General features: G+C 56.5%; 1 protein-coding gene across 1 annotated transcript in view; it reads left to right on the top strand.

Annotated features, from left to right (window-relative positions):
- Positions 1-214: 214 nt before the first annotated feature.
- Positions 215-13853, top strand: part of RTTN (rotatin) — a 101032-nt gene continuing 87393 nt past the window's right edge. The window contains 9 exon segments of the mRNA XM_012725800.1: positions 215-245; positions 539-726; positions 2174-2351; positions 4341-4427; positions 6304-6394; positions 7628-7742; positions 8466-8616; positions 10187-10352; positions 11911-12092. Of these exon segments, the coding sequence (XP_012581254.1) occupies positions 215-245; positions 539-726; positions 2174-2351; positions 4341-4427; positions 6304-6394; positions 7628-7742; positions 8466-8616; positions 10187-10352; positions 11911-12092 (1189 nt within the window).

Here is a 13853-nt window from a genome sequence, read left to right as displayed (position 1 = left end):
GGCCGTGGATATTAATCTTACAGCGGCCGTCTGCTTCTCTGGCGGCTCAGAGCCCGATACACCTCACTGAAGGCTCCGCACTCTGCGCGTGGTGGCTCCTGCGCCGCGGAACGCGCCGTCCGACCGGCTGGGTTTCCCGGGGGACAGTGATTGCGAGCGGACGGTGTGGCGCGGCAGTTTAATTTTCCGGCGGCAGCCGAGGGAGCGGGACGCGATGGCCCTGCCAGGGCTCATCAGGAAACTCGGTAACCGTCTGAACGGACCCCGCCCTGGCCACTATCGTGGCCGGGGTCCGCCGCGCCGCGCCCCCGAGTCCGGCCCGCCCGCGATCGCTCCTGAGGGTCCTGGCGTCGCCGGGCAGAGCCGGGACCCAGCCGACGGGTGGCAGCTCGCTGCCCGCTGCCCGCTGCCCGCTGCCCGGGCGGGACATCGACCCCGCCCGACCCCGCCCGACCCCGACGTGGACCCCGGGGGCTTGGGGCGCATCCCGGCGGGCGCGTCTTTGGGGTCGAGAAATCAATCGCTGTTTCTTTGACAGGTCATCAGCTGGTCGAGATCAGGGAGCGCGCGCTCAAGAATATTCTTTGCAAGTTTGAGCACAACCTAATCTGTTGCGCGGATCTCATTCAGGAGAGACTGCTTTTCCTGCACTTGCTGGAATGGTTCAACTTCCCCTGTGTTCCGATGAAAGAGGAGGTTCTGAGCCTGCTAAACACATTGGTTAAGGTAGTTAAGGGCCTCTTTGGACTGGGGCAGGGAACCCTGTTCCTGGGGGCCCCCGACACCCCTGTTACCGCAGGACCTGTTTTGAAATAAACGAAATGATCCGAATGGGTGTTTATCATTTAATTGTAGCATTTATTGGAAAATGCTATTTAAGGCAACCATAGTTTTTCTGGGTGTATGGTGCTCATTTTCCTTGTTTCTTTTTTATACAAGGATTTAACTTTATTTATCTCTGCATACAATAACTGAGGTGTAGGCTAGAGGTGTGGGGGTGAGAGGGTTCACCAGAGACAGAGTGGGGGGCAGAACAGGAGGATCCACTGAAATACACTGCTGATGGGAGCGGCTGGGAGACAGGAGGGGTCTGCTGTGCCCTGTGGGTCACTCCCTGGCTGGGGATCAGATTCAGGCTGCAGTGACTGCTGGTGGCTTCATCGGTGCTATGACCTAACCCGCAGCATCACCAGGGAGGGCCCTCATCTTCCTTGTTTCTTATTGGTTATGTTGAATTTCACATCACCTACTTTGCTCTGAAGTGATGGAATGTTTTGACTTTTGGTATTCTCTCTGGGTGAATGTTTGTCATCCTTTTTAAACTTATGTTGTAATGTACTTCTTCATTTAAAATGTGTGTTCTGAGCTCTCCCTGGTGGTGCAAAGCATTAAAGCACCACATTTTGAAGCTCTCCGAAGCCACTGCAGCAGAAGTTCGGTCCCCTGCCAGGGGGCTGATCCCCATGGCGTTGCAGACCTCTCCTGACCTGCTTGCTGTTCCCCTCAGCAGTGTATTTCAGTCCATCTGCCTGTTCTGCTCCCCACTCTATCTGGTGAATCCTCTCACCCCCTTCACCTCTGGACTGTCCCCCAGTTCTATAAGCATAAATAAATAAATCTTTAAAAAAAATAAAATATGTGTTCTGTCCATTAAGTATAGTCTGAAACATGGCCTTAAAGTGTGTTCCCTTTCCTAAATACATCTAATTTTTATTTTTTTTATTTTATCCTAAATACATCTAATTTTATTTTTCCCATGTTTGTTTTATTTCTCTGCTTCACTCTTGAGTTATTAGTTGTCAGAGTCAAAGTACAGAATTAACCTTTCAAAACTGTAAATTACTATTCATTCATAGGGGTTCTAAATACTTTGGCATCCTGTGGCTGATGGGAGTAGAAGAGGCTGGGGTGTCAGTGGGAAAGACAGTGTACACTTGTTGGGTTCAGCGTCGGGTCTCCCTTTTTCCAAGAATAGTCAAATGTTTCATGCCCGTGTCTGAAAATCTGTGTCAAGTTAATGGAAGTTCTTTACTTTGGTGTGTCTCGTGCAAGATACATATTTTTTAAAAAAGAACATCTGGTGTGCCCAAATTGAATTTATGTTTTGATTGTTGTAAGATGAAGCTGAGGTTTCATATTTATGATTAAGCTCAAAGTTCTCTTCTCTTCTCAGTATCCTCCAGCTGTCCAGCATTTGGTTGATCTTGGCGCAGTTGAGTTCTTATCCAAACTTCGTTGTAATGTGGAGCCAACTCTGCAGGCCGAGATTGATGGCATTCTGGATGGACTGTTTATTCTTCCTTCAGAAGTTCCCACGCTATCTTCTGGACCTTACCAAACCAATCAAACTGGTAACTTTGGAATCACTTTGATGCCTTTTGTTAAAACAGAAGCATGTTGGCTCCAGTGCTTAATTCTAAGGCGAGAGACCTTAAATTAAAAGCAAACAAGCAAGATCCTTCCACACCCTTTCCTGGTGTTAACTTACCTGAGTTTGACATTTTCCCCTCCATTACTCTTATGAAGAGGGGGATGCATTTGTATTTATTTTTTGGCTCAAGAGGCGTCAAAGATATGAGTGATTTTCAGCTTGAGACTGGGCAGACAGGTTGTTTCTTTAAACTAACAGCTTTTCATCGAGCACTCATGACCGTGTGCCAGACATTATTCTAAAAGCTTCGAGTTTGCACTTTTGGGTTGAGTTCTTGTATAGGAGCCTGATAATATTTGCTCCAGCTCAGATTTTGTGATGGTATACAACTGAATTGAGATAGTGCAAATACTTTATAAACTATAGCACACAGCGGTGTAACGGTTAAAATGAGAACCGCAGGGACTCCAAAGTCCAGTCTGGTCACTAGTTGTGTGACTTTGACAGAGGTAATTCACCTCTCCAGGGCTTTAGTTTTCTCATCCCCAAGTGGGGGCAGTAAAGAAGAGCCTCTTTCTTCTAACATTGTTGTGAGGATTAAATGAGACAGTGCCTGAGACAAGTTTGGCAGACGCCTGGCGAATGTTCAGCCACAGCTGTGAGCTGCTCTGTTGAGGTCTTGTTGTTGTTTGTGCTCAGTGTGGTGTCTTGCTCGTGGAAGGCAACAACAGCAGCTGTCATTTATCAAGCTCTTGTGTGATGATTTTTTCTTTTTTTTGAAGATTTATTTATTTGTGCATACAGAACTGGGGTACAGGCCAGAGGCTCAGGGGCGGCGAGAGGCTTCACCAGAGGCAGAGTGGGGAACAGAACAGGCAGATCTATGAAGTACACTGCTGAGGGGAGCAGCGGGTGGGTCAGGAGAAGTCTGCCACACCATGTGGTTACCTCCGGGGCAGGCGGGAATTGAACTCATGCGGAAGCGGCTTTAGATTCTCAGTGCTGTGCTTTAATCCACTGCGTCGCCAGGGAGGGCCTCTTGTGTGATGATTTTTAAAAAAGATTTATTTATGCTTGCAAGAACAAGGGTGCAGGCCAGAGGTGTGAGGGATAAGAAACAGAGTGGGGAGCAGAACAGGTGGGTCCATTGGCATCCACTGCTGAGGGGAGCGGCGGGAGACAGGAGAGGTCTGCTGAGCCTGTGGGTCACTTCCTGGCAGGAGCTGAATTTGTGCAGCAGTGTCTGGCACTAGCTTGATAGTGCTGAGGCTGTAACTCCTGAGCCCTGGTGTGATGAGTTTTAATGACATGGTTTATAACTTCTAAGGCATAACAAAGTGGGACCTTAAATGGTGAATGTTCAGTCTAGTTTCTTGCAGGGAAATTTAGATGAATGTTCTAGGGTGAATTCTTAATTATTGTATTAATGGGAGAAACTGTTGGCAAGAAGCTTCCAGCAGAAAAGGCACAGAACCTAGGCTCAGCTCTTTCTTCACGTCATGGCCACGACTCCTGAGCCGCTGAATGTGTTGGCACGTGGCACAGGTGATTGCTGCGGGCGTGGAAAGGTGGTGCTTTTGTTTTGCTTTTGACAGCTTAAAAAATGATAATAAGGAGGGTTGAGGTGGCCAGATGCTCGGTAACTGGAGAGAGTGGAGGGAGCAGTGAGGAGGGTCCTGAAAGTGCATTATACCAGGCTCTTCACGCTGATGGGGGTGGCTTTATCCTAACAAAAAGTGGTGTTTACTGAACAGTAAAAGAGGGAATGAGGAGCCCCAGTTTGAACAGAGGCAGTGGTCACCTCTTTTTCCTCATTAACAAGGCTGGACGAGTCAGAGTAAAAAAAACAAGCAACTACTTTTCCGGTTTTAAAATGACTCAAACATGTAGGTGGAATCACCTTGAGAGAGTCAAGTTTTACTTGTCTCACTAAGGAATCGGTAATAGTCGTGTATTTTTTTTTTTCCAGAATTACAACCACCTGAGATGTTAACAGGGTACTTTCCCCAAGAGAGAAGTCATCTCCAGCAGCCGGTGGCACCTCCGCAGCCTGCAGGTGCGTGTGGCGGGCCGGGCCGCGGGCTGGGGCTGGGACGGGTCGTGAGGCCGCGGTGTGGCTGGCTGCGGTGTGGGACCGCTGACGGTCCCAGCGCGTGCGGCTTGTTTTGGGTGCCTGAATTCTGTGTTTTGGGGTCTGGAGTCTACAGGAAAACTGGTGTGTTTCTGAGGCACCGTCCTGAGCCGGCGGGGCTGGGGCAGCGGCGCTTGGTGCTGGCGAAGGCCAGGCCTTTGCAGGCGCTTGCGGGCCCCTGCGCCCCAGACCACCCTCCTCGGGCCGTCCTGTCCACGCACGGCTGCTCGAGGGAAGACGTCGCCTTAGAGTCTGTGGCTCGGGCCCACGTCCAGTGGGCGACACACTTCTGACCACACTCCCTCCCCGAGATCTCGCCAGGTCTCTCTGAGCCTGACACAGGGGTCGCTGCGCGCAGGCTGCCAGCGAGCTCTTCTGGCTCTGGCTCTTCTCTGACACGCTGCGTGGCCTGAGGCTGTGCCCTGCTTCAGGTGTCTGCCTCACTGTCAGTGTAGCGTGGCGTGGTCAGCGAGAGGAAGGCCAGGCCTGGGCCGGACATGGGGCCTGATCCTTTGACTGATGAGAGACCGCAGGGCGGCCTGGGGAGGCTGAGCATTAGCGTCCCCGTGTCGCTGAGCAGAGACCGAGGCTTTGAAGGGCACAGCCTGAGGCCTAGGGCAGGGGCTGGGGAGTCACGTCAGTCAGCGCTGTCTGTTTTATTGCCCGGCTGCGAGGGGAGGTGTGTGCCAGTGTGTATTCGCTGTGTCACCTGTTAAATTGAACTCAATTTGGAAGCCCTCTGGCTTTAAAAAGCTTCCTTAGAAACTCGTGGGTTGAATAGCAGCTAAAGAAAAACTAGAAAACTCCTTCAACTGGGAGCACTACTTGACCTTCCCTTTCTGGAAAGGCGCAGCCAGGCCTGTGGGGAGGAGACAGTGCGTGTCAGTGGTGCTTTGAGTCTGTGGAGTCGGGGAAGGCGGGAGCATCCTGGCGCGGGGTGACGGTGTCCACTGAGGCCCGAGACGCTGGCCAGGGCCATCTTCAGCCGTGGCAGCTGTCTGTGGGTTGGTGCTGTGGCGTGTTCTGGGCCGCGGAGGGGCGTCCTTCCCCCGCGGCCGGCTGGCTTTCCTCTAGAGGGTAAAGCTGCTTTCTTTGGCACTTCCGCAGCAAGAAGCTGCGCTGTTAATACACTTACTAGTATTGTAACCTGCATTTCACTGTCCCTGGCTCTTTTCAAAGCCTTTGGCGGGAGGCCCGTTGCCATTGGGACGGGGGTTCCCCAGATTCGCCTCTCGGTGTTGTCGCCTCACGGTGTGACCTCAGGTCTGCTGAAAGGGAATTTGAATGGCAGTGGCTAAAGCTGCGTCGGTTCTCGGGTTTCCCATGATCTCCTTTGCGGGCTGATACTTGATCCCGGCCTTCTGGCCTTCCAGTTGGCGTCAGGGAGGCGTGAACACCAGCGCCACACAGGCCGTCTGCCCGGGCTGTGCCAGGGTGGCATGTGGTGGTTTGTGCCACCTTTGCTTTTTAAGTTTAAACACCTTTTCCAAAGGCCAGTTCCCCTTGTGTTAAATTTAAGCTCTGCACTGATCTGCAATGGGGTGAAAAAGAGTGTTTAACCAAAACTCGAAATGCCCCTCAGCACAGCCTTGTGGACAGCGCTCTTCAAGTAAGGAAGCCTGAGTCCCGTGGCCCCGCGGGAGAGCGCCGTCTCTCGGGGCGGGGCGAGTCGGCAGCCGGCCTGTGCTGTGCTCAGGGCTCCTTGTAGGCCCGACGTGTAGCAAACGGGACGCGTGACTCTGGCCGTGACTTGCTCCAGCTGGTAACCTTCGATGCCCTCACTTCTGCCTTCCACCGACAGCCACCCAGACTGCGCAGTGCTTGAAGTTCTCCACGTTTCCTTGGCTGGCCCTGACCACCACCGACAGACACGTGCTCTCCTCCAATGAAAGGTGCGGGCGCTGTCCTGGCTCTCACCCGTCCCCTGAGAGCCACACCGAGCGTTTCAGCAGGGTGAAGGGGCTGTGTGCGAGGGAGGGCGAGGGCTAAGGGGTGCTTCCTGATTCAGCAGCACGCTGGAACAGCCCTTTGCCTTTCATCCAGATGCGCTTCTCGCGCTTGGAATCCCCACGCCCTCGGGACGGGACCGTCCTGCCCAGCAGATTCTCTGCGTGGGTGTTGTGTACGCCCTTGGTTACTACAAGTCTAGTCTAACGCTAGGCTTAAGGGCAGTCTCTTCAGGAGATAATCTGTTTTAAAATATGGACTCGTAGAAAATCTGTGCATCACTTCGAGGAGGTTGGGAGCCACTGACCTCGTTTCCTGTGGTGTTGGCTGTTACCTGCGACAGTGGATCACTGATATATAGACGACTGGAGAGTGTGTTCACGTCTACAGCCCACTGCTTGCTGGGACTTTAATTTCAGTGAATGAGTTGACTTTTTTTGGAATCTGGAAAATAAAGACCCACTTCTAGGTTAGGGCAGGTGCAGGCGGGTGGGCAGGGTTGAGGGGCTTTGAGGGTGCACAACAGTCACCATCAGGTCTCGTGGCGCCACTCCCCGGAGAGGCTGAGTGCCGGTTCCCGAGTCAGCCACACTGCTGGTGCCTGCGCCGGGGTCATGGCGGGTCGGGGTGGAAGCTGGGCTGAGAGAAGAGGGGTGGGGAGGGCTGCTGTTGTGTCCCTGGGAGGGCACAGAAGGTCGGAGAAGCTGGGTGATGTCTTCTGTGCAGAACAAGGGGTGCGGGCTGGTTCACCCAGGTAGGGAAAAGCAGTAGGGAACTGGCTTTCTGGAATTTAACTTTGATGGACTTTTTTTTTAATTTAACTCTGCACTCTACATTGCAGTTCTATTATTATAAAATAGTACCTAAAAATTCAAGAAGAATCTGTCTTATAAATTTACTTCTGCCCTGCTCTTCTGTCTTGTCTTAGTCATTCAGCAGGTCCCATTGAATTCCGTGCCCTTGGGCCTCAGTGATGTCACTCGTAGCACTTCGGCATCGGGGGAGGCCATGTGTTCCCGGGGCGGAGGCAGGGTGGCTGCGCTCCTCCGCCAGGCTGGAAGGACCTTGGGGGCCGGGAGCCTCGGCGGGTGCCGGGCGGGCTGGCTTGTTGGCGACTCTGGGCCACGTGGCATCGCTGTTGTCAGCCCTGTGGAAACCAGCGCCGCTGTGTTTTGTAGCTCGCTGAGAAGCAGCAACCACACTTTGATCTGGAACACCTGTGAACTGCTGAAGGACGTCATCATGCAAGATTTTCCCGCTGAGATCTTCCTTCAGAGGCCGAAGATTGTCCAGGTGCGTGACCTCTGGGGCTTCCAGATTTTGAAGTGGGGACTATTTTGCGATTGGACACATTTTGCGGAGCGGGAGCCTTTGTGAAGGAAACGCGCACGACTGAGCCGTGTGGTTCTGGGCCGACGTCCCCCTCGGGTGGTGGGGGTCTGGCCGGAGCCCTCGGGGCGCGGTGGCGCCGGCCGTCTGACCGCCCGGCTGGGTGGCTCCTGCCTTCCGGGTTTGCTCAGGGGCGGCAGTGGGAGGCGCAGTGCCGGCCGCCTCTGTGAGGACGCCTTGGCACCGGGCGTGCGGCCTGGTTGGCACCCGGGCCGGCCTGCGGCGCACCCCAGCACCGGGCAGCCCCCGGCCGCACTGCGCACGGGCTGGCCTGGCCCGGTGGGAGGTGGCTGTCAGGGCGGCTGTGGCCGAGGGACTGTGGCCGAGTGCGGGCAGGTGCCACGGCGTGGTGCCTGGAGCTGCGCAGGCCTGCTGTGCGTCCAGAAAGCCCTGTGTGACTTCAGGCCCCGGTGGGCAGGGCCCGCGGCCTCTCAGAGCGGGTGTCCAGCTGGCCACTTTCAGAAAGTGGCTCTGCTCGCCTCCCACTGCCTCGGCAGGCCGCTGCGTGTGCCAGCCCCCACTGCTCTGGCTCCTCGTGGCTCGGGCGGCTGCCTCGGCTCCTTTCCCTTGGTCGCCCGCCACGTGGGTCCGCTCCGCGCTGGCGTCAGCCTCCACCCTCCCTTCCAGAGCCTGGTGTCCCTGCTGAAGCTGGCCTTCGGAGGGGGCGGGAAGCACCGGCTGGCCCTGCAGTCCCTCGCCTGTCTGCAGCAGCTGTGCACGAGCCTGAGAAACAGGCTGAACTTCCACCGAGACCCGGGCTTCTTCTCCAGCAAGCGAGGTACTCCGCCCTGCCCCACGCACTGCCCCCAGCTGCGGGCTCTCCGCACGGCGCCCCCACGGGCGACCAAGCCCCCGGAGGCGAGCGGAGAGGGCGGCCGCCCTGCCCCTGCGGCCTGAGGCCCTGCCTGGCGCATGAGGCGCCTCCGCAAGGCGCCGCTTTTCCTCCCAACGTCCAGCCGGGAGGCAGCGCCGGGCCCTGGCATTTGTGCAGGCCGCGGTGCATGTCGGGTGGCTGCGTCATGTTTGAAAAACACCCGTTTGTGTTTTCTGGAAACTGTTTATGCAACCTGTGAGGTAGTCAGGGTGTTAGGAAGGCAGTGCCAGGCTTTGCAGGGCACAAGCAGCACCTGGCGGTCAGGCGCCCCCGCTGGCCTTCAGAGGCGGTGTTTGCCCCCAGGGCTCTGCGCTCACTTGTAGGCCTTGGATACTCAATCACAGGCATTTGTCGTGAGCCTTCACCCTGGCCCCTATGTTTTTTTTTTTATTTGTTTGAGTTTCATGGATCCTATGTTACGTGAGTATTTGTGCTTTGTATTAGCTTTATTGTAGCTCGAGCTCAGGCCACAGGCTGCCTCATTACTGTTGTTGACAGAGAGCATGCTGCAAATCACTGATAATGGGGAGCTGCCGGCACCCCATATTTTATCAGAAAAAGAATTATAGTGTTGTTCAGAATACATGAGCCTCCCAAAGATTTACTTAAGCATAAAGTAAGTACTTATTTATCGCTGTGTACGCCAGCTGATAGTCTAGTCTGGGTGTTGGACACAGAGCGGAGCAGACTGGCCCAGCCTCTCTGTTGGGGGCCGGCAGTAAACAAGCAAACCCCTTGTTTCAGATAAGGAGAGGCGCTCGCAGGAAATAGGGGTGACAGCGGGGGAGGGGGAGCTGGGGGCGGGGCGTGGGCGCAGAGGGGCGCGGGAGGGCGGAGGAAGCCCGGCCACGAGGACTTTGGGCCTGTGGGTCTTGGCAAAGGTTTCCTTTGCACATTATTTTACCTAATTCTTTTAAAAAAGTATGATCGAGTAAATCATTCAAGCCACTTCTCAGTGTTCGGTCGGGGGCAGTAACTACGCCTCTGTCACGCAGCCGCCCCGTTAGCTGTCTCTGCCCACTGGACACTGCAGCCAGAGCGTCTCATCGCCTGCCCGCGCCGTCTGTGCGGCGCAGGTCCTTTCCCTCACCGCGCAGGCCGCGGCTCCCGGTGGCGTCTGCGAGCGAGCAGCGTGTTTAGTTCCGGTTCAGTCCAGTTCGCTCACGTTCTCGGCCACGTGTGGCACCCGCTGGAGACGGTGACCCTGCACTTCCCCTGGGCTCACTCCACCTTTCGGCGTCAGGGCGGGCGGCGGCCAGCGCCCAGAGGCCTCCCGCAGGGCTGCTGGTCCTGTGGGCCAGAAGCTTCCGCGTCGTCAGCGTGGCGACACTTACGCCCAGATGCGCTGAGCAGATCCTGGCAGAGAGCTGCCCGTCCCCTGCTCCGGAAGCGCGTCCACCGCGCTCTGGGCGAGGGACTCGGCTGCGGGCTCGGTCACCCCTCTGGCCTGAGGCTTCGTTTGTTTATTTTCCAGATACAGTTTCCCAGAATTCTTCTCTGTCTTACTGTCACGAAGTGAGAGCCGCTCATCCTTCCCAGAACCCTTCCCCGGGGAGCAGCAGCCCCCGGCCGTCCGTGGTGGGGCGCACGGGCCAGCGCCCCAGAGGAGACGGCCAGGACTGGGATGCGGTGTCCTCCAGGTGACCCCGACAAGGCCGGAAGGCGTGAGCGCGTGTGTGGGCGTCAGAGGGAGGGCATCGCTGTTTTCTGACTTTGAAGCGCCGCCACAGGTGTCTGACCTGGCTAGCCTGGGGCCGGCCCCGCTGCTGTGGCCGCGGGCCCCGTGGGCAATGACCACTCAGTGCTGCTGGGCCTCGGCCGGCCGCGCCTGCCGGGTGTGCCCCCGCGCACGCCCACCAGTGTGCCGCCATCACACCGACGCTCTGGCTCCGCTGAGCGATGCTGGCTGTTGTTTCCCTGCCACTGAACTAAAGAACTCGGGCCCACCGCCCAGTTTCTCCCAGCCGCGAGTGGAACGCCGTCCAGATAAGAGCGTAACTGGGAAGATGCAGCTCGGTAACACTTTCGGTCGTCTGTGTCAGAGCCATCATGACGAGATGCAGCCTCATTTACCGTTCGGGGACGCCCCTCGGCGTGGGCGGTTGAGGCATCTCGTTTGTTGTGTAAACACAGGTTTCTGCGAGGCCTGGCGCGGCTGGCATGGCGTGGGGTGATAGTTGCGTGCCCCCTCCTCTGGGCCCTGCAGCTGTGAAAGCGACTGGCCGCCTCCTCGGGGTCACTTGAGCGCTGGCTGCTTTCTGGGGCGCTGCGCAGCCGTCACGCCGGGCGCTCTGCGAGCCGCCTTGGCCCTGCGCTAAGGCTCCTGCCGGGACTGGCGGAACCGCCCTCACTCCGGAAAGCCTGCGTTTGGAGAGGCGCCGACCTGCCCCCGTTCGTCGGGGAGTCAGGGAGCAGGGCGGGTTTGCACAGCTCCCCCCCCCCCCCCCCGCGGTCCTGAGGGAAAAGCTTCCTCGTGGCCTCTTGGAGCTTGCGAGCAGCCGGGGCCTCGGCCAGCCCCTGGGTGCCGGTGACGATGCGGAGAAGCGGAGTTGTTCTTGCTCAGTGATGTCACCGCATCTTCGTGACTCAGCGTCAGAGTGGGTGACTTTAATAGTCACTGTTAGTGAGGATCATCACAAATGGGGGGTTCAGGTCTTTCTATAGCACTGTGCCCCCACCCCCCCCAGCCCTCACATTTTGCCTCCCGTGAAAATTTACGAAGAAAACCAAGAAAGAGGTGATGCTCCATTTGGGGGCTTTTTCAAAAGCCTTTATGTGCTGCTCAGTGTGCTGAGTAATCAGTTTCTCATGTTTGCTGGCATTTTCTTTAGTTTGCGCACAGTGGCTTACTTAGGGCGTTTGGTGGCGATCTAGGAAGCGAGGTCAGCTCGATAGCTTTGCCTCGGTCAGTTGGTTACAGCAGAACTTTGCTGCGAACCCTCCGCTCCCCTTGAGAGAGGGCGGTCGCCAGCGCTGCCTGGGAGAGGCGGCGCCTGGAAGTCCGGTTTCAGAGGCGTGTAGGCTCCGTTCATTCCGCGGCCATTCGGGCGTCTCTGTGGAGCCTACTCTCACAGGTCTGTCGGGCCTCAAGAAGCCTGGTGGGCGCTGACGTGTCAGCAGCGAGGCCGGGCCCAGCCGCGGCCCCGTGAGCGGCCGCTCGGCCTGGCCTGCTGAGGGCTGCCGTGTGTTCACCCGCAGCGGGAGCAGCAGCCGCGCCCTCGCGAACTCCCGGATCTCCGTGCCCTCGCCGCTGGACCTGGCGCAGGTGGACCTGCCGGAGCTGGAGGCCGAGGACGCCCCGGAGCTGCAGCTGCAGCAGCTCAGCCTCGCCCAGTTCTGCGTCTGCGTCCTGGAGTCGGCCGTGCCCCTCCTGAGGACAGGTGAGGGGCCGGGGCGCGGCTCGCTTCGCGAGACTCGGGTTGGTTTGCTCGCCGCGGCTCTTCTTTTCCTCTTTTCCACCTTCTGTCATGGCAAGTGCAGACTGTGCGTGCTTGCCTTTGGGATACCGGCTCCTAGCAGCTCAATAGCGTGTCTGTTACCTCCATTAACCGTGGACGCCACAGGCCCCTTCAGGCAGGCCCTCTGGTCAGCCCCTTACCGCGCAGCCCCCCGCCGCGCGCCTCTTCTAAATGTAGGCGCCGAGAAACGAGGCCAGTGCCCTGAGTTGGCGGAGGTGGACCAGCACGAGTGGACCGGGGGATGGAAGCTCTGGCCACCGCCCTCGTGGGGCACCCTCAGCTGTCACTGGTCCCGCTCCGGCCCGCCCAGGTCTCACTGGAGCGGCGAGCGCGTGAAAAGCAAACGTAAACCCCAGACAGAGTCTTACCTTTGCCGTCACTGCTTTTCTTAAACAACAAACCCAGAAATCCCTCGAGAAACCCAAACATTCTGGAGTGACATTCTCTCAGGTGGGCAGGTCGGTCGGCGAACACGTGGCGAGCGCCTGCGAGAAGGGAGCTCGCTCTAGTGAGGAGGGTGCTGGCAGGAACCCCAGACCAGCGGTCACTTGGCCGGGTGCCCGCCCCGCGGCCTGCTCGCCTTGTCGTGCCACACGTCACCCCGCCCCGCCCGCCCCCCGAGCTGGCTGCCACCCTACCCGCATCTTCTGGATAAGCAAACAGCTTTAGGAAGTTACTCAAAGCAGGCAGCCAAGAAGGTTCTCCCAACGCCTCGCCCAGTGTCCGCAGCCCTCGGTGAAGAGGGATTTGCAAGTGGTGATTTCTCTTCTCAAAAGCTCGTCGTTTTCAGTGGCCGGTAAACTTGTCAGGATATCAATACGAGATGGGTGAGTTTTTCCTTTTCTGTTTTATGCTGTTAGAGTAAAATAATTACTGCACGCGTGGCTCTTTGGTCTTGTGGCTATTTTCTGCTTGCTTGGAAGGGGCGGTCAGCGAATCAGGTGCCTGGGTGTTTGGGAAGCACAAAGAGAGTTTTTTTCTGAGGAAAGCGGTGTACTTCATTTCTCACGCGTGCGTGACTGCCCCTGGGAGCTGGGAGTGTGGATTCCTTCAGGGACTAATGCTGGACAATAAAGGAAGAACTGAACTTTGGTGCCATAAAGTATATGTGTTTGTCTGCCTGGTATCCTGAAAAGAACAGTTTTAGGTGTAATGATTTTGCATTTAACCTTTTCGTAATTTGCTGTAAAAAGTCAGATTGATAATTACGAAGCTCTCTTGGTACATAAAAGTTTCTAAATGTTCCCTTGCCCTTTTGCGGTAAATTGCTGCATGGTTTGTCATCATTCAGCGTCGCAGGAGACTCCTGAGAGAACTTGCTCCAGCTGTTCTGATGGCACAGCCCAGGCCCTTGTGGGCTGGTGGTTTGCTTTATTTTCACTCGTTAGAGCTTGACCTCTGCTGTGTGGGCCGGGGGAGTCTCGCGGCAACGGCGGGGAGAGCTCCGGATCTCTGACAGTTCGGGATCGCGGGCTTCCCTGTTGCCCGCCAGTCTCTGGAGGAGAGACTGCTCCCGCGGCCTCCCTCCGGCCGTTTCTTTCTTTTTTTTTTTTTATTACAAAGTTTATTTTTACATCATTTTGCACATTTTTTTTTTTCCATCTCGATTGTAATCCCCGCGGGTTTCCCATCACCAAATCACCCCTGTGCCACCACCATAGTCCCGTGCATTTCCCTCCCTTC

This window comes from Condylura cristata, unplaced genomic scaffold (genome assembly GCF_000260355.1).
Source record: "Condylura cristata isolate star-nosed mole 26May11 unplaced genomic scaffold, ConCri1.0 scaffold00016, whole genome shotgun sequence".
In the NCBI taxonomy this organism is placed as follows: domain Eukaryota; kingdom Metazoa; phylum Chordata; class Mammalia; order Eulipotyphla; family Talpidae; genus Condylura; species Condylura cristata.
This window is presented reverse-complemented; position numbering and strand designations above follow the sequence as displayed.